Consider the following 26,394-nt stretch of genomic DNA (forward strand, 5'->3'; position numbering starts at 1 on the left):
CTCGCTACTCCCCTCTCTCTCCCTCCGCTGTGGCCCCAAGAGCAGAAAATCTTTGTGCTCCTGCTGCTCTTGCAGCCCCAGTCCTGTGGCAGGGGGAGATTTCTTCTGGGGTCCCCAAATCCACCATTCCCCTCACCATCACTGGCGGCATGAGGTTTGGGGTGGCTTAGCCTCCCCTAATCTCCATTACGTGCCACCATGATTATGATTCCATCTTTGGTATATATGTTTGTGTGCACCCGCACACTTGGATGAGGGGAAACTGGTCTAGAGAAGTCTCAAATGTGAATCTTCAGAATGTTTCATTAAAAATAATTGACTTTGACCTTTAGAGAGAATGAAATTATACAGGTTCACAAGGGTTTAATTGTGTTTCTTCACTAAATTCAATTTCTTGGGCTTATGACTTAAGTTTTGTACTGCTGCAAAAGACAGATGAAAGGCCAGCCATGAGGAATGTTGGTTATGTTTAACACATTAATTAACCATAATGTGAAGTTATATTAAACCTTTCAGCCACAGACCTCAACGTGCTTTGCAAACAAATTAATGACACTTGTGCAGTAGGTAAGTATTATTATCCCCATTTTAGAGATGGGGAAACTGAGACAAGAAGTGGTTAAATGCCCCATGGTCACAAATTAAGTTGGTGGCCGAGCCAGGAATAGAACACTGAATTCCTGCATTTCTCATGCTTCAGCCCCAAAGTCATTCTCTCCTTAGTTTCTTTGTCATTCCAGCATTTGTATGGTATCTGCTCCTCCCTGGATAGATACTACATCTCTTCCTGCTTGTCTTGGCTCTCCCTTCAAACATACTTGCTGTAGGTAGAGTTCTTCGGCTTGCCAAGCATTATTTTACATTTAGGAGTAAAAGCTGTTAGCTGATAAAAACTGTTCAGTCTTTTAATCCTTTTTTATGCTTTCAGGTTGTTTCATCACATGAGGAAGGGAGAAAGAGAGGACATTGTGTCAAGGCAACTGTATACAAAATAGGACATGCTCTCCACTGAGCTTTCTAATAATATATCAGAAAAAAAGCATTAATGTTTGCTGGATTCTCTTTGAATTACAGATAAAATTAAGCAAAACCTATTTGTTTTGTTCAGATAGAAACATTTGATTATTTTGGAGGTGGCTTGCAATTTTGGGCTCAGATCCTCAGCTGGGGAGCTGGGCGGGCACAGCCTGTCGGCTGCCCGTAGGCTCCTGGCTATAGAGGCTCCTGGGAGCCGTCCAAACTCCAAGCGTGGAGCTCACAGTTGGGACCCTGGCTGCAGCAGGGAACAGGGTGCCAAGAGCCTGGGGGACAGCTGGGCTCCCAGCAGGGAGCTCCGAGCCCATGCTCTCAGCCCTACACACTGCCCCTCTTAAGTTGGTGGAAGTGCTCCTAGGGAGGATGTGCACCACTGACAGAAGGAGGGTAGTATGGACATGAACCACCGCAGTAAGTCCTAGCGTAGGTCAACTTACATTTCTAGTGTAGACATGCACTCATTTGCAGGGAGCAGGAGGGAAGCGAAGTGTTAATGTGTAGCCTCAGAGAGGGGGCAACACTGCTCCTGGGGAGGGAGCTATTACTGGCAGTAATTCTTTGTCAACAGGAAGGTTGGGAACTAGTTCTCTGTCAACTATTGGGCTTTTCTGAGGTCTGGAGGCTGCATATCTTTCTCCTCTGAGGAGCACGTGGTACCAAGTCTGCCAGGTGAGCCTTACAGTGAATTGCAGTAGATTTTGCCTCATGCTTGGTGATTTCTCCACGGCAGAGGAATGTTGGGACACATTTGACGGGCCTGTGAACTCTAGGATGACTAGTTTTCCAGCATCTGAACACATTATGATTAAAACACTTTATTTTTATGTCTGATTTGTAACCAAGTAGTTTTTAAGTGCGGTGAAACTTAAGTGGGGTACGCAAGGGCAATCGGACTCCTGAAAGGGGTACAGTAGTCTGAAAAGACTGAGAGCCACTGCTGTAGATCCTGTATTTTTCTGCTGACTAGTTTTCCTTTAATACAGCCTAAAAAGAAAAAGGATTTTCTGAATTTTTTTCTTAGTCCAAGCTGGGCTTCTTTCCCTCTTCTAAACTTTTTTCTTTTTTCAGATTCATGTTGGTTATCTCTTCTCATTCTTGTGATTAAACTTTCCCCATCTCAGTTGAATTCCCCTCTCCCACTTTGTTCCTTCCTTAATACCATCCTCCTTTTCATCTCTATTTTGTAGGATCTTTTCCATCTTTGGTTCCTCCATTTGTGTATTCCTCTCAGTCCTTTTTTCTCTCACCTTCAGTGGTGATTCTCTAAGCCCCCTTCCTTGTTTTCTCTCTGTCCTTTACTTCACTCTTCTCTCATTCTGTGTACAACACATGAATACAATTTGCTCAGTATGTACTATGGAGATTGAGTTCAAAACCCCCATTAAGTCAGTAAAGCTTCCTTCCCATGAGAGACATTATTATTGTGAAACAGGAGACTAGTGTGTGACACAACTTTCAATGCAGTTGATTTATAATAAAGAAATTATGTCAATACCTGTCACTTTGCTGTTTAACAATGGAATATTGTATCAAATCTACATGATGCTCAGAAATGTGTGGTGTTATAATGGATGGACAAGCTCCCAAATAGTAATTAAGATTTATTGTTGCTTCAGGTTTCAGAGTAGCAGCCGTGTTAGTCTGTATTCGCAAAAAAGAAAAGGAGTACTTGTGGCACCTTAGAGACTAACAAATTTATTAGAGCATAAGCTTTCGTGAGCTACAGCTCACTTCATCGGATGCATTTGGTGGAAAAAACAGAGGAGAGATTATATACACACACACAGAGAACATGAAACAATGGGTTTATCATACACACTGTAAGGAGAGTGATCACTTAAGATAAGCCATCACCAACAGCAGGGGGGGAAGGAGGAAAACCTTTTCATGGTGACAAGCAGGTAGGGCTAATTCCAGCAGTGTTAACCAGAATATCAGAGTAACAGTGGGGGGTGGGGTGGGAGGAGAAATACATGGGGAAATAGTTTACTTTGTGTAATGACTCATTCCATTCCCAGTCTCTATTCAAGCCTAAGTTACTTGTATCCAGTTGCAAATGAAATTCCATTCACGCAGTCTCTCGTTGGAGGTCCTGTTTTTGAAGGCTTTTTTGTTGAAGTATAAGCATCTAGGTCTGTGATCGAGTGACCAGAGAGGATGAAGTGTTCTCCAACGGTTTTTGGAATGTTATAATTCCTTGACGTCTGATTTGTGTCCATTCATTCTTTTACGTAGAGGACTGTCCAGTTTGAGCCAATGTACATGGCAGAGGGGCATTGCTGGCACCATGATGGCGATATGATCACATTGGTAGATGCACAGGTGAACGAGCCTCTGATGGTGTGGCTGATGTGATTAGGCCCTATGATGGTATCCCCTGAATAGATATTGTGGACAGAGTTGGCAACGGGCTTTGTTGCAAGGATAGGTTCCTGGGTAGTGGTCTGTTTTGTGTGGTGTTGGTTGCTGGTGAGTATTTGCCTTCAGATTGGGGGGCTGTCTGTAAGCAAGGAACTGGTCTGTCTCCAAGATCTGAGAGAGCGATGGCTCGTCCTTCAGATAGGTTGTAGATCCTTGATGATGCGTTGGAGGGGTTTTAGTTGGGGGCTGAAGGTGATCTGTTGTTTTCTTTGTTGGGCCTGTCCTGTAGTAGGTGACTTCTGGGTACTCTTCTGGCTCTGTCAATCTGTTTCTTCACTTCAGCAGGTGGGTACTGTAGTTGTAGGACTGCATGATAGAGATCTTGTAGGTGTTTGTCTCTGTCTGAGGGGTTGGAGCAAATGCGGTTATATCGTAGCGCTTGGCTGTAGACAATGGATCGAGTGGTATGATCTGGATGAAAGCTAGAGGCATGTAGGTAGGAATAGCGGTCAGTAGGTTTCCGATATAGGGTGGTGTTTATGTGACCATCGCTTATTAGCACCGTAGTGTCCAGGAAGTGGATCTCTTGTGTGGACTGGTCCAGGCTGAGTTGATGGTGGGATGGAAATTGTTGAAATCATGGTGGAATTCCTCAAGAGCTTCTTTTCCATGGGTCCAGATGATGAAGATGTCATCAATGTAGCGCAAGTAGAGTAGGGGCATTAGGGAACGAGAGCTGAGGAAGCGTTGTTCTAAGTCAGCCATAAAAATGTTGGCATACTGTGGGCCATGCGGGTACCCATCGCAGTGCCGCTGATTTGAAGGTATACATTGTCACCAAATGTGAAATAGTTATGGGTCAGGACAAAGTCACAAAGTTCTGCCACCAGGTTAGCCGTGACAGTATCGGGGATACTGTTCCTGACGGCTTGTAGTCCATCTTTGTGTGGAATGTTGGTGTAGAGGGCTTCTACATCCATAGTGGCTAGGATGTTGTTTTTAGGAAGATCACCAATGGACTGTAGTTTCCTCAGGAAATCGGTGGTGTCTCGAAGATAGCTGGGAGTGCTGGTAACGAAGGGCCTGAGGAGGGAGTCTACATAGCCAGACAATCCTGCTGTCAGGGTTGCCAATGCCTGAGATGATGGGGCGTCCAGGATTTTCCAGGTTTATGGATCTTGGGTAGCAGATAGAATACCCCAGGTCCTGGCTCCAGGGGTGTGTCTGTGCGGATTTGTTCTTGTGCTTTTTCAGGGAGTTTCTTGAGCAAATGCTGTAGTTTCTTTTGGTAACTCTCAGTGGGATCAGAGGGTAATGGCTTGTAGAAAGTGGTGTTGGAGAGCTGCCTAGTAGCCTCTTGTTCATACTCTGACCTATTCATGATGACGACAGCACCTCCTGGTCAGCCTTTTTGATTATGATGTCAGAGTTGTTTCTGAGGCTGTGGATGGCACTGTGTTCTGCATGGCTGAGGTTATGGGGTAAGCGATGCTGCTTTTCCACAATTTCAGCTCGTGCACGTCGGCGGAAGCAGTCTATGTAGAAATCCAGGCTGCTGTTTCGACCTTCAGGAGGAGTCCACCTAGAATCCTTCTTTTTTGTAGTGTTGGCAGGAAGGTCCTCTGTGGGTTAATATGTGGTCAGAGGTGTGTTGGAATATTCCTTGAGTCTGAGACGTCGAAAATAGGATTCTAGGTCACCACAGAACTGTATCATGTTCGTGGGGGTGGAGGGGCAAAAGGAGAGGCCCCGAGATAGGACAGACTCCAACGAGAGACTGCTGAATTGGAATTAATTTGCAAACTGGATACAATTAACTTAGGCTTGAATAGAGACTGGGAATGGATGAGTCATTACACAAAGTAAAACTATTTCCCCATGGTATTTCTCCCTCCCACCCCACCCCCCACTGTTACCTGATATTCTTGTTAACTGCTGGAATTAGCCTACCTGCTTGTCACCATGAAAGGTTTTCCTCCTTCCCCCCCCTGCTGTTGGTGATGGCTTATCTTAAGTGATCACTCTCCTTACAGTGTGTATGATAAACCCATTGTTTCATGTTCTCTGTGTGTGTGTATATAAATCTCTCCTCTGTTTTTTTCCACCAAATGCATCCGATGAAGTGAGCTGTAGCTCACGAAAGCTTATGCTCTAATAATTTGTTAGTCTCTAAGGTGCCACAAGTACTCCTTTTATTGTTGCTTCAGACACTCATAATTTGCAAACACAATTTCTTTAAAGGCTGATCTTATAAAGAAATGTTTGCCAGATGTGTGAATTCTGCCTTCAGGGTATGTCTACGCTACGAAATTAGGTTGAATTTATAGAAGTCGGTTTTGTAGAAAGCCGCTTTTATACAGTCGAGTGTGTGTGTCCCCACACAAATGCTCTAAGTGCATGTACTTGGCGGACTGTGTCCACAGTACCGACGGCAGCAGTCGACTTCCGGAGCTTTGCACTGTGGGTAGCTATCCCACAGTCTCCACCACCCATTTGAATTCTGGTGTAGAACTCCAGTGCCTAATGGGGCTAAACATTGTCGGAGGTGGTTCTGGGTACATATCGTCAGGCCCCGTTCCCTCCCTCCCTCCCTCCGTAAAAGCAAGGGCAGACAATCGTTTTGCACCTTTTTTTCCTTGTTACCTGTGCGACGACATACCATGGCAAGCATGGAGCCCGCTCAGCTAACGTCACCATATGTCTCCAGGGTGCTGGCGGACAGGGTATGCATTGCTACACAGCAGCAGTTTATTGCCTTTTGGCAGCAGACAGTGCAGTATGACTGGTAGCCGTCGTCAACGTAGTCCTGGGCCGCCTCTTTTAACAGGGCGCCGGGGCAAACTGGGAGTGACTCAACCAGGGTCATTTCCCTTGTTTCATCTCATGGCAATTGAGTCCTACAGTGCACTGTCTTTTAATTTGCAGCCAGCAGAAGACAATGGCCAGTAGTCATACTGCACCGTCTTCTGCTGAGCACCCAGGAGGTGACGATGGCTAGCGGTTGTACTGCACGGTCTGCTGCCAGCATGATGTATAAAGATAGATGAAGTGGCTCAAACAAGAATAGAGCAGATTGTTTGGTATTCATTTTCTCCTCCCTCCTTCCCTCTGTGAAATCAACGGCCTGCTAAACCCAGTTTTAAGTTCTATCCTTGAGGTTTTGAGTTCTATCCGTCAGGTGGCCATTCAGTTTCTTGCAAAGCCACCCCCTTTGTTGATTTTAATTCCCTGTAAGCCATGTCGTCAGTCGCCCCTCCCTCCGTCAGGGCAACAGCAGACAATCGTTCCGCGCCTTTTTTCTGTGCAGACGCCATACCATGGCAAGCATGGAGCCCGATCAGATCACTTTGGCAATTAGGAGCACATTAAACACCACACGCATTATCCAGCAGTATATGCAGCACCAGAACCTGGCAAAGCGAAACCGGGCGAGTAGGCGACATCAGCACGATGACGAGAGTGATGAGGACATGGACACAGACTTCTCTCAAAGCACGGACCCTGCCAATGTGGGCATCATGGTACTAGTGGGGCAGGTTCATGCAGTGGAACACCAATTATGGGCTCGGGAAACAAGCACAGACTGGTGGGACCGCATAGTGTTGCAGGTCTGGGATGATTCCCAGTGGCTGTGAAACTTTTGCATGCGTAAGGGCACTTTCATGGAACTTTGTGACTTGCTTTCCCCTGCCCTGAGGCGCAAGAATACTAAGACGAGAGCAGCCCTCACAGTTGAGAAGGGAGTGGCAATAGCCCTGTGGAAGCTTGCAACGCCAGACAGCTACCGGTCAGTCGGGAATCAATTTGGAGTGGGCAAATCTACTGTGGGGGCTGCTGTCATGCAAGTAGCCAACACAAAGATCTGCTGATATCAAGGGTAGTGACCCTGGGAAATATGCAGTCATAATAGATGGCTTTGCTGCATTGGGATTCCCTAACTGTGGTGGGGCCATAGACGGAATCCATATCCCTATCTTGGCACCAGAGCACCAAGTCAGTGAGTACATAAACCACAAGGGGTACTTTTCAATAGTGCTGCAAGCACTGGTGGATCACAAGGGACGTTTCACCAACATTAACATGGGATGGCCGGGAAAGGTACATGACGCTCGCATCTTCAGGAACTCTGGTCTGTTTCAAAAGCTGCAGGAGCTTTCTTCCCAGACCAGAAAATAACCGCTGGGGATGTTGAAATGCCTATAGTTATCCTTGGGACCCAGCCTACCCCTTAATGCCATGGCTCATGAAGCTATACATAGGCAGCCTGGAGAGTAGTCAGGAGCTGTTCAACTACAGGCTGAGCAAGTGCAGAATGGTGGTAGAATGTGCATTTGGATGTTTAAAAGCACGCTGGCGCAGTTGACTGACTCAGTTAGACCTCAGCGAAACCAATATTCCCACTGTTATTACTGCTTGCTGTGCGCTCCACAATATCTGTGAGAGTAAGGGGGAGACATTTATGTGGGATGGGGTGGGAGGTTGAGGCAAATCGCCTGGCTTCTGGTTATGCACAGCCAGACACTAGGGCGGTTAGAAGAGCACAGGAGGGTGTGGTGCGCATCAGAGAAGCTTTGAAAACCAGTTTCATGACTGGCCAGGCTAGGGTGTGAAAGTTCTGTTTCTTTCTCCTTGATGAAATTCCCCGCCCCTGGGTTCACTCTACTTCCCTGTAAGCTAACCACCCTCCCCACCTCCCTTTGATCACCACTTGCGGAGGCAATAAAGTCATTGTTGCTTCACATTCATGTATTCTTTATTAATTCATCACACAAATAGGGGGATAATTACCAAGGTAGCCCAGGAGGGGTGGTGGAGGAGGGAAGGACAAGGCCACACAGCACTTTCAAAGTTTAAAACTTATTGAATGCCAGCCTTCTGTTGTTTGGGCAATCCTCTGGGGTGGAGTGGCTGGGTGGCCGGAGGCCCCCCCAACGTGTTCTTGGGCATCTGGGTGAGGAGGCTATGGAACTTGGGGAGGAGGGAGGTTGGTTACACAGGGGCTGTAGCGGCGGTCTGTGTTCCTACTTCCTTTCCTGCAGCTCAACCAATCGCTGGAGCATATTAGTTTGATCCTCCAGCAGCCTCAGCATTGAATCCTGCCTCCTCTCATCACGCTGCCGCCACCTTTCAGCTTCAGCCCTCTCTTCAGCCCGCCACCTCTTCTCCCGGTCATTTTGTGCTTTCCTGCACTCTGACATTGTCTACCTCCATGAATTCGTCTGTGCTCTGTCAGTGTGGGAGGACAGCATGAGCTCAGAGAACATTTCATCACGAGTGTGTTTTTTTTCTCCTTCTAATCTTCGCTAGCTTCTGGGAAGGAGAAGATCCTGTGATCCTTGAAACACGTGCAGCTGGTGGAGGAAAAAAAACGGGACAGTGGTATTTGAAAAGACACATTTTATAGAACAATGGGTACACTCTTTCACGGTAAACCTTGCTGTTAACATAGCACATGTGCTTTTGTTACAAGGTCGCATTTTGCCTCCCCCCACTGCGTGGCTAACAGCGGGGAATATTTCTGTTCAGCCATAGGCAAACAGCCAGCAGGAACGGGCACCTCTGATGTTCCTTAAGAAAAGCACCCTATTTCAACCAGGTGACCCTGAATGATATCACTCTCCTGAGGATAACACAGGGAGATAAAAAATGGATGTTGTTTGAACGCCAGCAAACATACACTGCAATGCTTTGTTCTACAATGATTCCCGAGTACGTGCTACTGGCCTGGAGTGGTAAAGTGTTCTACCGTGGTGGATGGAATAAGGCTGCCCTCCCCAGAAACCTTTTGCAAAGGCTTTGGAAGTACATCCAGGAGAGCCACGAATGCCAGGGCAAATTAATCATTAAACATGCTGGCTTTTAAACCTTTTATAGTATTTTAAAAGGTACACTCACCAGAGGTCCCTTCTCCGCCTGGTGGGTCCGGGAGGCAGCCTTGGGTGGGTTCGGTGGGTACTGGCTCCAGGTCCAGGATGAGAAACAGTTCCTGGTTGTTGGGAAAACTGGTTTCTCCGCTTGTTTGCTGTGAGCTATCTACAGCCTCCTCATCATCATCTTCCTCGTCCCCAGAACCTGCTTCCATGTTGCCTCCATCTCTGTTGAAGGAGTCAAACAACACGGCTGGGGTAGTGGTGGCTGAACCCCCTAAAATGGCATGCAGCTCATCATAGAAGTGGCATGTTTGGGGCTCTGACCCGGAGCGGCCATTACTCTCTCTCTGGTTTTCTGGTAGGCTTGCCTCAGCTCCTTAGGTTTCATGCGGCACTGCTTTGGGTTCCTGTTATGACCTCTGTCCTTCATGCCCTGGGAGATTTTTCACAAATGTTTTGGCATTTCGAAAACTGGAACGTAGTTCTGATAGCACGGATTCCTCCCCCCATACAGCGATCAGATCCCGTACCTCCCGTTCAGTCCATGCTGGAGCTCTTTTGCGATTCTGGGACTTCATCATGGTCACCTCTGCTGATGAGCTCTGCATGGTCATCTGCAGCTTGCCACACTGGCCAAACAGGAAATGGAAATTCAAAAGTTCGCGGGCCTTTTCCTGTCTAGCTGGTCAGTACATCTGAGTTGAGAGTGCTGTCCAAAGCGGTCACAATGGAGCACTCTGGGATAGCTCCCGGAGGCCAATACCATCTAATTGCATCCATAGTACCCCAAATTCGACCCAGCAAAACTGATTTCAGCGCTAATCCCCTTGTCGGGGGTGGAGTAAGGAAATCGATTTTAAGAGCCCTTTAAGTCGAAAAAAAGGGCTTTGTCATGTGGATGGGTGCAGGGTTACATCAATTTAACGCTGCTAAATTTGACCTCAACGCCTAGTGTAGACCAGGGCTTAGAGTCACACACAGCTATTGTTGATTCCAGTATAAGTTGCTTGTGTATTTGAGGGCAGAATTTAGTCCTATTTGTTTTAAATCCCACCCCACTAGGTGTCTACATGAAGCAAGGAAACTAGTGCAGGGACATATAAAGTGGTTATGAGGGGAAGAAGCTTGCAGTGGGCAAACGGGGAAAGGGCAGCGTGTAGAGAGAAGGCGTTGCATGCGTGTTGCAAGGTCAAGGCCAAGGCCAATATTCTTTTTGCAAGGGGTTTTGTCTAGTGACTGTGAGCATGACATGGCATAGTTGGGGGTTATTTTCATACCATAAAGCACAGATCAGTACCTTGCAGCTTTTTGGAGGTGAAGCAGGATTTAACCACCGCTGACAGCTCCAGCATGGAAAAGCCTGAATGGAAACACATAAGTGGAATTTCAGATGGACAGAGCTAAGGCAGCTGAACAATTGTAAATACATTTTGCTAAGCAGCTATTTGAAATACATTTTGTTAACGGTGTCTCTCAACTTCCCAGACAGGAGCCGAAAGGGAACAGTGACTGGGGAGTGTTGCCAGCAGACTTCGGGTTCCCTTTGCCTCATCTGCTCCTTCCTGTAGCATTTTCCAAGTTACATATGAATTATCTGCCAATACTTATTGAAAAATCCCTGCCTGACCCCTTCGTATAGGTAAACTGTCTAAAATGCAAATTCTTCCCCACTTTCCTCTCAAAAAGATGCTGTGATTTAAATTACCATGCATCATCTCTCTCCTAATTCTAAGACAGAAAGGGATGATTGTGGTTAATGTGGCACATTCAGTGATGGTCCTGATATAAATGAGTGAACTTGACCGTGCAGCTTGGTGCCAGTTTCAAAGGGAGGGTTCGGGCTATGCAACCTCTAGATGGAGCTTCTGCTTCCAGGTAGGTTAAACAATACTACAGGCTTCTTCAGTCAGTTTGGTTGCCCAACTGCAGGCTGCCCTGTGAAGGAGCCTGTGTCTGAAATTTGGAGTGAAATCCTGGTCCAAAGGAAGTTAATGGGAGTTTTACCATTGACTGTGGAGCCAGGGATTTCACTCCTGGACTTCCTGTTTCATATGTCTTCTTTTGAGGACTTAAATATATTAATTTTAATTTTATAATTGATAGATCAAAATTTCATAGTTAAAATCAAGGTGGATATGCACAGAATGTAGTCAAAAGGGTTACAGATGATATGCTGTAGAAGAGACTCAGAGCCTGAACCGTTACTGGTTTCGAGAGTAGCAGCCGTGTTAGTCTGTATTCGCAAAAAGAAAAGGAGTACTTGTGGCACCTTAGAGACTAACAAATTTGTTAGTCTCTAAGGTGCCACAAGTACTCCTTTTCTTTGAACCATTATTGTTTTCTTTCAGGCTTACACTGGATCAACTCTTGATTTCCGTGGATCTGTTTTAGCATAAAAGTGATGTAATGCAGTTATGAATCGGGTCCTCAGTCTCTTTTGAACATGTAAATTGCTAGCAAGGTTGTGCTGCTGTTGCACAAAGAACTGACATTCTGAAAGTGAATGTTGAAAAACAGACTAGTATTGAAATACATTTTTGAACTATGATTAGAAATGCTAGGTGGCCCCCTTGTGGCCATTTAAATTAAAGCGAACTCTCCTTCCCCAAAACTGATAAGACTGATGCTTATCAGTTAGCCGGAACTTTTACATCGCTAGTAGGGGGGAGCATGCGCGGTAAAGTGCACCCCAGATTGTCTTACCGGGGGAAGGGAGAGGGACTCTGTCCTCCTGCTGCGGCTGTTCTCTGGCATGCTTGTCTCCTATTCCTGGCAGCTGGGCCTGGGCGGGGAGCAGAGGGTGTGGGACCAGGCGCTTCTCATGCTGGCTGCTCTGGGTCGCTGGTCCGTGCAGCACAGCAACTGCCTTCTCTTTTGCAAACCAAACATACCCAGTTCCTTCAGCCTTTGCTCATATGGCTTGCATTCCGTCCCTTTTACTTGCCTCTGAATCTTTTCCATCTTTTCTGTACATAGATGACCAAAACTGGACACAGTACTCCAACTGAGGACAAACCAGTGCCGAGTAGAGCAGTACTATTCCTTCCCATGACTTGCATCCTATGCCTCTGTTAATGCAACCTAAAACTGCATTTGCTTTTTTTGCAACAGCATCGCATTGCTGATTCATGTTGAGCTTGTGATCCACCACAACTCCCAGATCCTTCTTTGCAGTGCTGCTGCCAAGCAGTTCCCCCCATTTTGTATTTGTGCGTTTGGTTTTTCTTCCCTAAGTGTAGCACCTTTCATTTGTCTTTGTTAAATTTTGTTGTCTATATCCCATTCTCCAATTTATCAAGATCCCATTGAATTTTAGCTCTATCTTCCAAAGTGTTGGCAACCCCCCAAGCCCCAATCCAGCTTTGTGTCACCTGCAAGCTTGATCAGTATGCTCTCTATACCTGCATCCAGGCCATTAATAAAGATGTTAAACAACACCTGCCCCAGGACAGATCCCTGTGAAACCCCACTTGAGACCTCCCTCCAATCTGACATCATTCCATTAACGCTTACTCTTTGTTTGTGGTTGTTTAACCAATTATGTATCCACTTCACGGTAGTTCTGTTGAGCTCACATTTCTCCAGCTTATTTATCAGAATGTCATGTGGGACTGTGTCAAAAGCCTTGCTGAAGTCTAAGAATATTATATCTACCGCTTTCCTCTAATGCCACCTTTTTGATCTGGTAGCATTTCATACCCACTGCACTCATTTTGCATTGATGTAAAGGATGATACAGAGTGCAAGGCAAGAGAGATTTAGGCCCCAGTCTGCAAATAACCTTAACATATATTAAAATCGTTATTTAAGGAGACACTGGCAAATAGTGTAGTGCAAGTCATACTATATTTCCATTAACTTAAAAATAGTTCCACTCACCTAAACTCAGTTGCTCCAGAGGTTTGATTTGGAACCACTGTTATTTAGTTTGTATGTAACTGACTTGAGATGCCTTCATTTCCAGAAGTAACTCTTCTAGAACCTAGCCCATATTAGCAGAATGCTACACTGATTTGGAAAACAGTCCTGCAAACACAGTTACAAAACGGTTTTGTAAGCAAAACTGTCTCATCCAGTATTTAAACTGTGCTGAGGTACCAACCTGTGTGGTCAATGGTCTGATCCACTGGACATTGATACCCTTATTTTTCTTACCTTTAGTGCTGCATATGATACTATCTGAAAGTATTTTTCTTGGTTGGCTAGCACATTTTCCCCCACTGTAATAAGACTGGGACTTTTCAGCTTGGAAAAGAGACAACTAAGGGGGGGATATGATAGAGGTCTATAAAATCATGACTGGTGTGGAGAAAGTAAATAAGGAAGTATTATTTACTCCTCCTCATAACACAAGTAGGGGTCACCAAATGAAATGGATAGGCAGCAGGTTAAAACAAATAAAAGGAAATATTTCTTCACACAGTCGATCTGTGAAACTCTTTGCTAAAGACTATACCAAGGTTCAAAAAAGAACTAGATAAATTCTTGGAGGTTAGGTCCATCACTGACTATTAGCCAGGATGAGCAGGGATGGTGGCCCTAGCCTCTGTTTGCCAGAAGCTGGGAATGGGCAACAGGGGATGGATCATTTGGATGATTATTTGTTCTGTTCATTCCCTCTGAAACACCTGGCATTGGCCACTGTTGGAAGACAGCATACTAAGGGGGATGGACCTTTGGTCTGACCCAGTATGGCCGTTCTTATGTTCTTATCTCAGGTACCTTTTTCTCCACTTTTTGTTCCTACCTAAATGTCTCTTGCTATAACTAGCGCTAGTCACCTTCTCTTTATCCACAGGGTTCGGTAACTGGACTCTTCCTGTTTAACTCTACCTTTGTCCACCTCATTTTGAATTTAACTTTTGATAATGTCGTTGGAGACATTCACTCTAGACTCTTGACCAGTCCTTTGGAACAGTCAAAGAATCTGCCCCAAATGATCTTTCCAAGGTTCTACATGGAGCCCACGTCAAGAAGGGGCATACAGGGCTTTTGAGTTTGGGGTGAAATTCACTCCTGAGCATGGAAGCCAACTCAAGATTTATGCACAAGTTAAATTCCACTAAAGTCCAATTTTGAGGATAAATTTGATTCAACAAACAAAATGCATTAACTCCTTTGTGTATCAAATGATTTTTTTTGGTGGCAGGTAGAAAGTAATATTGCATAGGAAAGAAGAAGACTACCCATTAAAATATTTGAAAGAAGAATGCTGAAACCTAGCAAAGTCAGAGATGGGCTGTAAAAATTGGAACAACTTAGATATCTGGATAAAACTTACATGAGGAGCCCTAATCATGAGGGTCTTTTATAGCAATAACAAACTGTTCAATCAGCTATACATTTAAATTGGAACCATCCGTAAAAATCTCTGGAATTTTTTATTCAGATTGCTCTTGGAACATGATGTTCCGCACATTATGAACGCTTCCCACTTTCATCTAAAAAAGGCTAGACTCAGGATGTCTAGCTGTTGGCTGATTCTGAGAAACCCATGTTTTCTTCTCCTCCAGACTAAAATACTGTAATGCGTTGCTTGTTAATCTGCCAAGCAGACTGATTACATCTTGTGCAAAACTCTGCTGCCTGGATATCATAGAAAAAAGCATGAACATTTTATTGACAGGCATGTGTCGTTTAAGGAGTTTGACATTTCTGCACGGAGGGTGAAATTCACCTTAGTGCCGAGGACCAGCACAAGGCCCGTGCATCCTTTAAATCCCTGTAACGATCTCAGCATGGGGCTTAAGTGATCCAAGTTAATATTTCATTATTGTTAACTGCCATTATAACCGGTCTGGCAAACGTCGGGTAGAAGGAAAGGGAAACAGGCCCCAGGGGCCGCTGTGGTGGGCGCAAAGCACCGTGCCGCGCCGCCAGCCCCAGCCCATACAGCGTGCGCGGCTGGCTGCAGCTTCATGCAGCTCACCCCGCCTGCTGGCCCCCATTGCAGCCCAGCCCAGCCCAGCGCGCCTCTTCCCCGAGCAGCCCCCTGGCCGGCCCGGCCATCCGACGCCTTCTGCCTTCCCGCGGATTGGAACCCGGCGGCACTTTCTACAGGTCAACGTTCCACAGGGTTACCTGCCCGCTGCCCATTGGCTCCCACAACGCCCGCTGCGCCTTGCGACCAATCAGAATCCTCCGTCGTGCTTACACGGGGGACGGGTTCGCTGCGGCGAAAGTTTGAAAGTTCCGAGAGGGGGCGGGGCGGGGCGGGCTGCGCCAAGCTGTCGGGCCGGGGAGCGCGGAGCCGCCGTTCGTCATGGCGCAGGGGGAGCCTGAGCCGCTGCTGGCGGTGCCCGGGGAGGAGGAAGAGAAGGGGGGTGGGGAAGGGCCGGAGCTGGTCCCGGCGGCTGGCGGTGTCGGGCTGCAGGGGAACGTGCAGGGCCTGAAGCGAGGTACGTTCCCCCTCCCCCCGTTTATACTCCCCGGGGACATATTTCCTCCCTGGCTCCCCACACTCCCCCTCCCTTGTACTTCACCCCGGAATTTGCACCCTGTGCTTTAATAATTCCTCGGTCCCCTCCCCCATATCTGCGCTCCACCCCCCCCCCCCCCCGATCCCTGGAATGTAGTTTCCCTGCATCCTGCCCCTGGCCCCTCCTAGTCTACAATTTACTTTCCAGTCCTACGGTAGCAGCCTTCCACTGGCACCGGGCCCCTCACTAACGTGCCCGCTCCCCAGCAACGCTGGGCCCCGAGTGTGTGAGGATGCACTGAATGCCCCCCATGGCTCTGATCCCTTGAGACAAGGGTGAGGTTTCGCCATTGCCTTTCTTTTCTGTCCCCACCCAGCTCTCCAGTTCAGTTACAAACGGTTGATGTCGGCGTGATAAATTGTAGGAAGATGGTTGAAGTCAGGATCAATGAGTGTGTGCAGTGGTGGTGTAGCTTGTCGGGTATAGGATATCAGAGATAAGGTTGGGGAGGTATCTTTTACTGGACCAACTTTTGTTTGTGTAAGAGACAAGGTTTTGAGATTACACAAAAACAGCGAGGAGTCCTGTGGCACTTTAAAGACTAACAAATTTATTTAGGCATAAGCTTTCTTGGGTAAAAAAAAATCCCACTTCTTCAGATGCAGATTACACAGAGCTCTTCTTCAGTATCAGTGGGTGTCTGCCTGAAACACTTTCCCAGGGCATTAGCCTCTGCGTCCATTCATTATGCCCATCAAAACCTGGCGGGTGATGGTAGGACCTTTGAATTTTTGATCCTGGTGGGTAGGGAAAGGAGGGATTTTCTTCTCCCACTTCCCCACCAAAGGCTGAAATGTTCCTTTCTGCTGTGTCCAAGGTATCTGTAATTGTAGGTTGCTCATGTGCTGATTTAGCCAGGTATAGGCTGTGCTGCTCCTGGCTAGGAACGACCTGGTGTACAGCTGTGCAGTTTGGACCTGTCCTAGACTTTAAAGAGTAATTGCTTTAATGTTTATATGGCTCTGACATTAACATATCACTGATGGGCGCAGTGCTGAGTGGGGGTAGCCTTCTGGAAGGTCCTAAACAGGCTTGAGGCCACCAGTGCAACTAGGAACCTTAAAGGTTATCTACACATGAAGTTGTTCCCCATTAACTCCATGTGTGTGGATAATCCACGTACAGAAGCTTTTTTTTTTTTAAAAGGTAAGTTTGCAGAGGAAAGGGCAATGCCATTTCTTCTGCTTTGTGATGTATAAAGGCAGGAAAGGTCTTAATCAGTTTTTTGTGTTTTTTACATCGGAAGTTCAGATCTTCTCTACACTATAGAAATTCACTATAAATGTTTGGTTCCCATAGAACACTTGTAAAAGGTTTGCGTCCACACACAAGTGATCCAGCTGGGTTACATGTGTCAGCATCTAGAAGTTCTAATAGATTGGGGCCCCACTAAGCCAGGCACTGTACTAATACATGGGAAGCTGCAATACCTGCCCTTAAGCTTACAGACAAAACAGTCGAGACAGCAAAAAACAAAATATAGTTTTAGCTAGATTTGATTTTTTTGAATGTCTTGTTAAGGCTTATTCAGTGACTAATGAAGTCTTCGGGGTGGGATGGGGTCGATAGTCACGTGTATGTAATTTAACATGTCTGCCTTTCAGTTACAAAGTGGATTGCGCACCCTTACAAGAGGTGGACCTTGGCCCAAGAGGTCATCCAGCCAAACCAGCTTGCCAATCCTGATATTTCTAATGTAAAAAGTAGTTGGGAAAATCCATTCTATTAGCAAAAGCCTTTCAGACTTTCTCTATACTACACTTAATGGAGGGAAAAAAAAGGCATAATCTAAGTTATAAAAATCCTATTTGGGCCTATATCCAACAGATAGGGAAACCCTCTTTTGGCAAGTGTGTGTATCCCTGAAAAATGGAAAAGCTAATTTAGCTGTTTAACCACCACTCCAACAGTAAATTAACATATGGTCTAGAGAGGAGGCATGTGTGGATTTTGCACTTAGCCTGGGATAGCAATGAAAGAGTGAACAGTACTTGAGTTGAGGTTGTGACTTTTTTCCTTCAGAGTTCTTCCAAGAAGATGATGATGACAGCTGCAGTGATTATGGGAGTCGTGACAAATCAGGGACCATTTTAGGAAGGATTGTGCCAGACAGGAATGTGCTTTTCCCAGACACGTTCCAAACAAATCACCTTTTGTTTTATGAGCGATTTAAAGCCTATCAGGATTACATCTTGGGTGAGTGACCTTTCTGCTTCTAAAATTCCCTCTTGTCATGATCTTTGTAGTGCTGCCTTTTCCTGGTGATTCAGTTTTAAGCTGTATGTATTGGTCCTCCTTTTAAATTGCACCATCTTCCATCCATAGCGTGGTAACTACAGAGGATCTAGACTAGTGGCAGAGATACAGGAAAGGTTAATTAACGATGGAGCTGAGACTCTAAACATCAACTTTTACATTAAAAATATCATGACATACTTTTAGCTGGAGGACTAGATCTTTTAACTGGAGGACTAGACCTTGTGGATTTTGACATCAGAAGAGACTGAAGTCTGAGGAATTGAAAGGGGGTGGGATTTTTGATAAGACTAGATAAAACAGTGCCCCGCCACCCCCACTTATTTAACTCCAGTCACAAAATTGAGATGAGAGACGTGGGTGGTCAGGTGGTCAGTTGCTCTTTTTGTGAAGCTTTTGGGGGGCTGAGAGAGCACCCTTGCTAGCTCTCCAGTTCTCTGGTCTAAGCTGTTTGGGGGTAGGGACTGTCTTTTTGTTTGCTGTTTATTCAGCACCAAGCACCACAGGGTCCTGGTTTGTGATTAAGAATCCCAGGCACTACAACAATATAAATAATAAAAAGACTGAGCAGAACAAAGTTGAAGACAACTTCTGACATAATAAAGGAACACTAAAACCCCATTATATTCAGCTTCCCTTTAATTGCTCATGTGTGAACTTGATTCCTTTTGTCCTCTTATTGCATAATATATATTGTAAGTGATTTTAATTTAATTTTAGCTGACTGCAAGGCCTCTGAGGTAAAAGAATTCACAGCTGAGTACTTAGAGAAGGTCCTTGAACCATCTGGATGGCGAGCAATCTGGCGCACTAATGTGTTTGAGGTGCTGGTCGAGGTAAATGTAATTCAGTTGCTAGACATTTGTCTCCAATTAACATCATTTTACTCCACTGTTAACAGGCAAATCACTTCTTTTTAATTAAAGCTGATAGAAAATAGCATATTTTTCACATCTAATTCTCAGTGTGGAGGATGGTGCATTAGGCGAGAAGCTATTTAACTGCTTGCAGTGGTTTGAGTGCTAGTGTCTCTTGGACATGAGAATGCAGGAGCACAACTTGTGACATGTAGAAACTTACCGTTGACAGTCACATGAGGTGCAGTTAATTGTTAGTCCTCATGATTGTAATGCATTTTGTGCAGATTGTAAGTTATTTGGGGCCAGGACTATCTTATTGTGTGTCCACTGTCTAGCACAATGTGGCCCTGATTGGGTCTGCTAGGCTGCTGTACTACTACTACTACTAATTATCCACAGGACTGCCTCTCTTGCTCTATAGAGCTGCAGTTGTATGGGCTCCATTTTTATTTTACTGGCTAGGCCTTCGTGAAAACAATTTGCACTCTGGTTCTATGTGTCAGTTTTGCACCTGGTTCTATTGAACAAAAAACTGTTGAACCTATAAGCCTGAATTTAAATAGATTTTACCTCTTAGGCACTCTTTCTAAGACAAGAAAAGATGGTGTCAACATGGAATTTTCCTTCTATGTTTCCTTGGCCTTAGAAGTTGCTTATCGTCTGTTTGAATGTTTCTTTTTATTTATACTAGTAAGGATGGTACTGAGTTGAACTTTTTTTGAGTATTCTCTCATATAAACAAATCGTGGCAATGAGGTCTTTTTGTAATGAGCTAGATCTGCTTCAATGATAGTATCGGTCCTTAAAGGATGTGACTTCAGGGCAGGGGTCGGCAACCTTCCCCATGCCACCCAATAGGGTAATCCGTTGGTGGGCCGCGAGACATTTTCTTTACATTGACCGGCTGCAGGCACGGCTGGCTGCAGCTCCCAGGGGCTGCGGTTCACTGCTCCCGGCCAATAGGAGCTGCAGGAAGCGACAACCAGCATGTTTCTGCGGCCCATGCCACTTCCTGCAGCTCCCATTGGCTGGGAGCAGCAAACCGCAGCTGCCAGGAGCTGTGGGGGGGCTGTGCCTGCAGAAGATGGATGTAAAAAAAAATCTCGCGGCCTGCCAGCGAATTACCCTGATGGGCTGTGTGCCAAAGGGTGCCGACCCCTGCTTTAGGGCCACGCAGACATTTGAACCACTGGAGGGATGCAGAGGTATGCAAAACAGGGCTTGAGAGCACCAGCTGCTGTGTGCTGTCCATGTGAGACTTTGTCATGGTTTGGGTAGTTTAGGATTTGCTGATGTGGCACTTCACGTGTTCTGGTCGGGAAATGGGTTTTCCTGGTGTTAGGGGCAGATGCCTAACGATGTGGTCCTCAGTTGGGTTTCTCACAAGGCGGGTCAAGCAACTACCAGCCTTCCCAAATGACAATGTGGTCTTCTCTACACTGAGGTTAACTGTCAAAAATGTCCCACTGTTGCTAACCCCTTTGGAATACACCAATGTTTAATAGCATCTGGATTACATGGAGGAGGGGGTTCGTGCAGAGAGGCAGGTGACTGAAGGACTGTAACTGGGTGACATGGAGCTGTAGTTTTTGGTCTAAGAATGGGGTCTCTTTTGGAGTTCAGAGAAAGAAGCAAATCAAGAGAAGATGTGGGACATCTAAGGGATGATGCAGGGACAATGGATGAAGTCCCAGAAGACTGGAGAAGGTAAAAATAGTACCTGGCTTCAAAAAAAGGAAAAAGGAGGACCTGGGGAATTGGAGACCAGTCACCCAATGTTGATACCCAGAAAAATACTGAAACAACTTATTATACAATCAGCTTGCTCAAACCCAGAGGGATAAGAAATAGCCAACATGGATTTGTCAAGAGCAAATTACGCCAAACCAATCTCATTTCCTTCTTTGACAGTGTCACTGGATAGGGTGGAAAGAGTAGATATGATGCATCTTGATTTTATTAAGGCTTTTGATACATTTCCACATGGCACTCATACGCAAACTAGGGAAATTTGGTCTAGATTAAATTACTGCACAATGGTTAGAAAAACTGTACTTAAAGAATGTCTACACAGCAACTAGACACCCGCAGCTAGTCCATGCTAGCTGATTTGCGCTCACAGGGCTCAGACTATGGTGCTGTTCCATTGCTGTTTAGACTTCTGCTGTGAGATGGGAGGGTCCCAGAATGCCTGAGCCCCGCAAGCCTGAGTTGGCTGGAATGGGTCAGCCGCAGGGGTCTTTCTGTGTAGACATATCCAAAGAGTAGTTATGGCTTGCTGTTAAACTAGGAGGACTTATCAAGATTTGCAGGGATTGTCTTGGGTCTGGTATTGTTCAATGTTTTCATTAATGACTTGAATGAGGGAGTACAGATTGTCTCATCTGCAAATTTTATATGAGTAAAGTTGGGAGGGGTTGAAAGCACGTTGGAGTACAGGATTAGAATTCAGAATAATCCTGATACATTGGAGAATTGGTCTGAAATCAACCAGATGATTTTAATAAAGATAAGTGCAAAGTACTACACCAAAGAAGGAAAAATCAAATGCTCAACTACAAAATGGGGAGAAAACTGGCTAGGCAGCAGTACTGCAGAAAAGTATCTGGAGGTTACAGTGGATCACAAGTTGAATGGGTCAACAGTGAGATGCTGTGGCAAAAAAGGCAAGTGTCATTCTGTGGTATATTAACAAGTGTCATCTGTAAGACCTGATCTATGCTTAAAACTTAGGTCGACAGCTGTAGCGCTCAGGGCTGTGAAAAATCTGCACCCCGAGTGCCATAGCTATGCCGACCTAAGCTCTGGTGTAGATGCAGTTAGGTCGATGGAAGAATGCTTCTGTCAACCTAGGTCTCATTGCTCTGGAAGGTGGAGTTCCTACTGTGACACACACGCTTCTGTCGCTATAGTCTGTTTATACTACAAGGTGACAGTGGCAGAGCTATGATGCCATAACTATGCCGCTATAACGCCTGCAGTGTTGAAATGACCAAAGACTTCCTCTGTCCAGTTTTGGACACTAAACTTTATTAAAGATATGGACAAAACTGGAGAGAGTCCAGCGGAGAGGTTTGGAAAACGTGACCTGTGAGGAAAGAATGAAAACACTGGACATGTTTGGTCTACAGAAGAGAGGGCTGAGCAGGGGGGCATAAGTCTGTAGAAGGTTGTTCTAAAGAGGACAGTGATCAGTTGTTCTGTGTCCACTGAGGATAGGACAGAAAGTAATCTGCTTGGCTTGCAGAAGGGAGATTCAGGTTAGCTACTAAGAAAAACTTCCTAGCTATAAGAATAGTTAAAAACTGGAATGGGGAAATTGGAGATTTTTTAAGAACAGGTTAGACAAACCTGTCAGATGTTGTCCTGATATTGTTTGTCCTGCCTCAGCACAGGGGCATGGACTTGGTGACCTCTTGAGGCCCCTTCCAGCCCAGCCTTTCTGTGATTCTATGATGGAGGTGTAGGGGACTGTGAGCACAGAGAGGAATGGAAGCTGGGACAGAGGGAGGCAAGCCTACAGCAGGATGTAGAAATTCAGCCTTGTTATCTGAATGTAAAACCTAAACCAGTTTTCTATGTATCAAGGTTTTCATGAATAAAATTCTCCCCCTCTGATCCCCCTGTCTCAGCCAGGTATAATTTCTCATTGTGTGCACTCCTGCTGCTTATGGCCATGCTAAAGTCTGCAGGACTCGTAATGCCTGTCAGAGCCACGTTGCCTTTGTGTGAACCTTCTACATGAACCTGATTTTTAAACTTTTAACTCTCATTTAAAAAAATGCTATTCCCATCCCATACTTAAACACCTGCAAGTAAACTGCAATCTTAAAATAAGTAGAAGCATGCAAACATGTTGGTGTTTGTCTTTATAGAGGAGCAGAAGTTGTTTGTGTTTTCCAGCAACATAGACCTGCATTTGATCAGCTTTGTCCTGCCTAAATTAGAGGGAAAGGATTGACATGCTTTAGGATTCCCCATGCCACATTTGGTCCTTGTTGAAACACTTTCCAGCCAAAGGGCATGGCAGCCTGTTGGGCTAAATACGGGATTAGTGCACAGGAATTCTTGCTATTCCTGGCTCTGCCACTGTGTGGGCTGCTGCAAGGCACTTGGGTCCTGATGATTTTTTTTTTTTTTTCCAGACTACCCTAAACTCCAAGTGAAATTAATGGGAGCTGTGAGGTACTTGGCATATCCAAAAATCAGGTCCTTAGCCCTTGCCTCTGTAAAAGGAAGATAGTAACTTCCTGTCCTCCCAGGGACATTGAGGCTCAGTGTTTGTACAATCCTTTGAAGATGAAAAGCGCTGTATGTATATGTATGTATTTACTGAGCAATGAAGCTTGTTTTGGGGTTATAATTTCAAATATACATGCTCAGACATTTGTGGAATAAAATGCCATATGTAGTGTTTAAAAAAACTTCAAGCTTTAACAAAGTTGCTGGTTGGCTTCTACAATAAGTGTGTGTGTTTTGGCTTTTCTGGTTGTATGTACTGTTCTGTCTAAAGCCACCCTAATAGCTGTGTTGTTCATATCAGATTGTGGATGTGGAGTACTCCGCTCTGAAAGCTGTGGTTAGGCTCAGTGAGCCTTTCTTGTGCGACTCCCATGTTAGCACCTTTACCTTGGAGTGCATGCAAGAGCTCTTGGAGCTGAAGAAGCATCAGTTACCAGTGCAGGAGCTGTGGGTTGTGTTTGATGAATCAGGAGAGTTTGACCAGACAGCCCTGGCCATAGAGCATGTCAGGTAGGAAAATGTTCATAAATGGCTAATTGTCTCCTGAACTATTATTTCTTTAATTTTAAAAGAGTCAGATAGTTTAGGCATCACATCTGAGCTACAATAAATAATGTGTATGGGTTTCAAACATGCACCTATACTAAAATGATGTTGTTAGTGTCCACTCAGATAGAGCTTTTGGTATGCTCCCATCTTTGTGAATTCTTGAGACCATTCCTGGGGCTACGTTGACTCGGGTTTTAAAAGTAAACCTGATGGCTGCTAGCCCAAGAGCTAAGATGACTGACCAGAAGAAAAACGCCAATGTTCCTGTGTCTCAAGGAATCAAACGTGCTTGCTGGGTTTCATTGTAGCTCATTACCAAATAATTTTCTACTAAGTTTAAAAGATGTAACTTGCTCTGTTGCTTGCTTTTACTAGACCTTCTCACCTCCTCCCTTCACTGCACTTTTTCTGCCTTACACCACAATGAATTATAGGGGAATCTTTCCTTGCAATGTTTTCAGTTTCTTTCTTTTCTCTCCCGGATTTCTTTCTCTCCCTACCGTGTGCACACTACATCTCCCTTATTTGCTGTTTCTCCAATGCATCCCTGATCTATATTCCCTACTTATTTTCCCTAGCTCTTCCTTTAAGATCTTTTTCTTTCCTTTCTTTCTGTCGCCCCCCCCAATACACACACACTTCATAGGGTTTAGAGAAATTGATTAGTAACAGTCACAAGGACTGAACTTGAAGACTAAAACTAAGGTGAGAGCCTCACTCTCCAGGACAATGTCCCAGTGAGAAGGCAAGACCTTGGATGCTGCTCCTGGATCCTGCTTTTGTAATGGCTAATAGATGTTTGATAAACTCAAAGCCCAGAAGGAGCATTTGAAGGGTGAGGATGTTAAACTTAATGTGGAAGGTGAGAGGAGGCAGTGGAAGAATTTGAATTGGAGTGACACAGCAAAATTTTCAAAAATGTCTAACTCACATAGCAATATAAATCCCATTTTCAAAAAGTAACTTAAGTGCTAAGCATAACTTTAGTCAAAATGAATGGGACTTATGCTCTTAAGTCATTCCAGGCATTTTTGAAAACTTTACCCATAGGGTTTACAGCAGTCAAGGAATATCAAGAAATTCTGTGTACTGAATAGCCTGGAGGAGGGTGATATGGGAATTAGAGAGGTGTAATATTTTGAGATGTCTTGCTCAATTTATTGCATTTTTATTTTCAGTCCTAACTTTTGTTAAAGTGACTGGGCTCATCGATAGACAGCGCACTCTTAACTACTTGCTTTATTTCAAAAGGTTTTTCTACCAGCACATCTGGAGGAGTTGGGATGAAGAGGATGAGGATGACTTTGATTATTTTGTCAGATGTGTTGAACCTCGACTGAGATTGTAAGTGACTTTCTTTAATATTTAGTTTAAAAAAGGCTGGAAGGGGAAGCTTTGGAGTAGTGACCGACAAAACAAAATTCATGCAAAACTCTTTGCAAAGCAAGGCTGTTGCAGCTTCAGATTACTATCAGTTGCTAGAAATCTTGTATTTGGAAAGAGATCTAGGGGAAACAAACAACAAACCAGTTATTCTCTTCTTAGCTTTTTTTTTTCTTGGCACAACTCTCTTCCTTCCATTAGATGGCGTTCCAAAACCAGGTATAGCCTCTTTCAAACATAAGACTAGTTTGACTTCAAGTGTGAAGTGTAATCCTAATTAAGACGAGTGTGTGATGCTCGGTGACCTCTGGGTGTGGAATAAGAACCCAAATGGAACAGAATATAGAGGAAAACTTTAAAGAAAAACCTAGTGATGCTGAAGGAGGCGTGTGTACTCTTTCCCCAGTAGGATTATGTTGTATTAGGTTTTTCTGAATGTGGCTTTTTAATACCATCCAGCCATATGGAACTACAACAGCACTCAAGGGCATGTTCTGGAAGTATACTAGAAACTCATTTTTAAATACCTGAAATGAATCACTGGAAAGTAGCTTTACCAATTCTCTAGGGCTTTTTCCTCATATTTGACGATATGTCAGTCCATTATTTTCTTGCCTGTTTTCCTCAATCCCTTTTTTTTCTGCATATAATTATTTAGAATAGGAATTCAGGAATGCATATTGCATGCCAATCCGGTTTTGATATAATGATGATGATGACTCTGAAGTGGTGATTCTTTGAAATGGAGTTCATTATGACAGTTCAGTTTCATGTTATACCTGGGCCATGTTGAGTTCATACAAAACTGGGAGGAAATGTTTTGAGGTCTGGAAATGTTGCATGGAAATACTTCTTATGTGTTTCTGCTTCTACATTGCCAGCAGATGGGGAGGCAGAAGGAAGGAGTTGCTTTTTTTCCTTGGAGGAAAAATACTTTGCATTTAATGAAACAGGAATGTAATCACATTCAATCAGACTTTTTTTAAAGGTAGCTAATGGGCTGAAATGGGAGTAGAAGCATTTTTAGAGAGGAACCAAAAGGGAACTGTAATGCTTCATCTTTGTATTGCAATGAAGAGTAAATATTTTCCTTTCTCATTCCCAACACCATGCTTGAAGCAAGCCTGTACTCTAAGCCACATTGAAGTTTATATGCTCTGATATAAGCACTGGTGTGTCAACTGATAAATAGCAGTAACATAGCCTTCTATCCATGCAGACAAGCAATGTTTTACATTCTTATTCAGAAGGTCTCCCGTGGGTTTAAATTAATTAAAGCAGACAGTCCTTGCACTGCAAACTTTATCAATGATTTTATTTACTTTATAAATACAAGTTCTGGTCTTGTGAAACAGCTAA

At 44.8% G+C, this 26,394-nt stretch overlaps 1 protein-coding gene across 1 annotated transcript in view; it reads left to right on the forward strand.

Annotated features, from left to right (window-relative positions):
* The first annotated feature begins 15,444 nt into the window (after nucleotides 1–15,444).
* SHCBP1 (SHC binding and spindle associated 1) overlaps nucleotides 15,445–26,394 on the forward strand; it is a 32,370-nt gene continuing 21,420 nt past the window's right edge. The window contains exons 1-5 of the mRNA XM_038368901.2: nucleotides 15,445–15,664; nucleotides 17,768–17,941; nucleotides 18,722–18,837; nucleotides 23,405–23,613; nucleotides 24,904–24,996. Coding sequence (XP_038224829.1) covers nucleotides 15,529–15,664; nucleotides 17,768–17,941; nucleotides 18,722–18,837; nucleotides 23,405–23,613; nucleotides 24,904–24,996 — 728 coding nt within the window. The 5' untranslated portion in view covers nucleotides 15,445–15,528. The remainder of the gene's footprint in view (nucleotides 15,665–17,767; nucleotides 17,942–18,721; nucleotides 18,838–23,404; nucleotides 23,614–24,903; nucleotides 24,997–26,394) is intronic.

The sequence above is a fragment of the Dermochelys coriacea genome, chromosome 12 (assembly GCF_009764565.3).
Source record: "Dermochelys coriacea isolate rDerCor1 chromosome 12, rDerCor1.pri.v4, whole genome shotgun sequence".
NCBI lineage: Eukaryota > Metazoa > Chordata > Testudines > Dermochelyidae > Dermochelys > Dermochelys coriacea.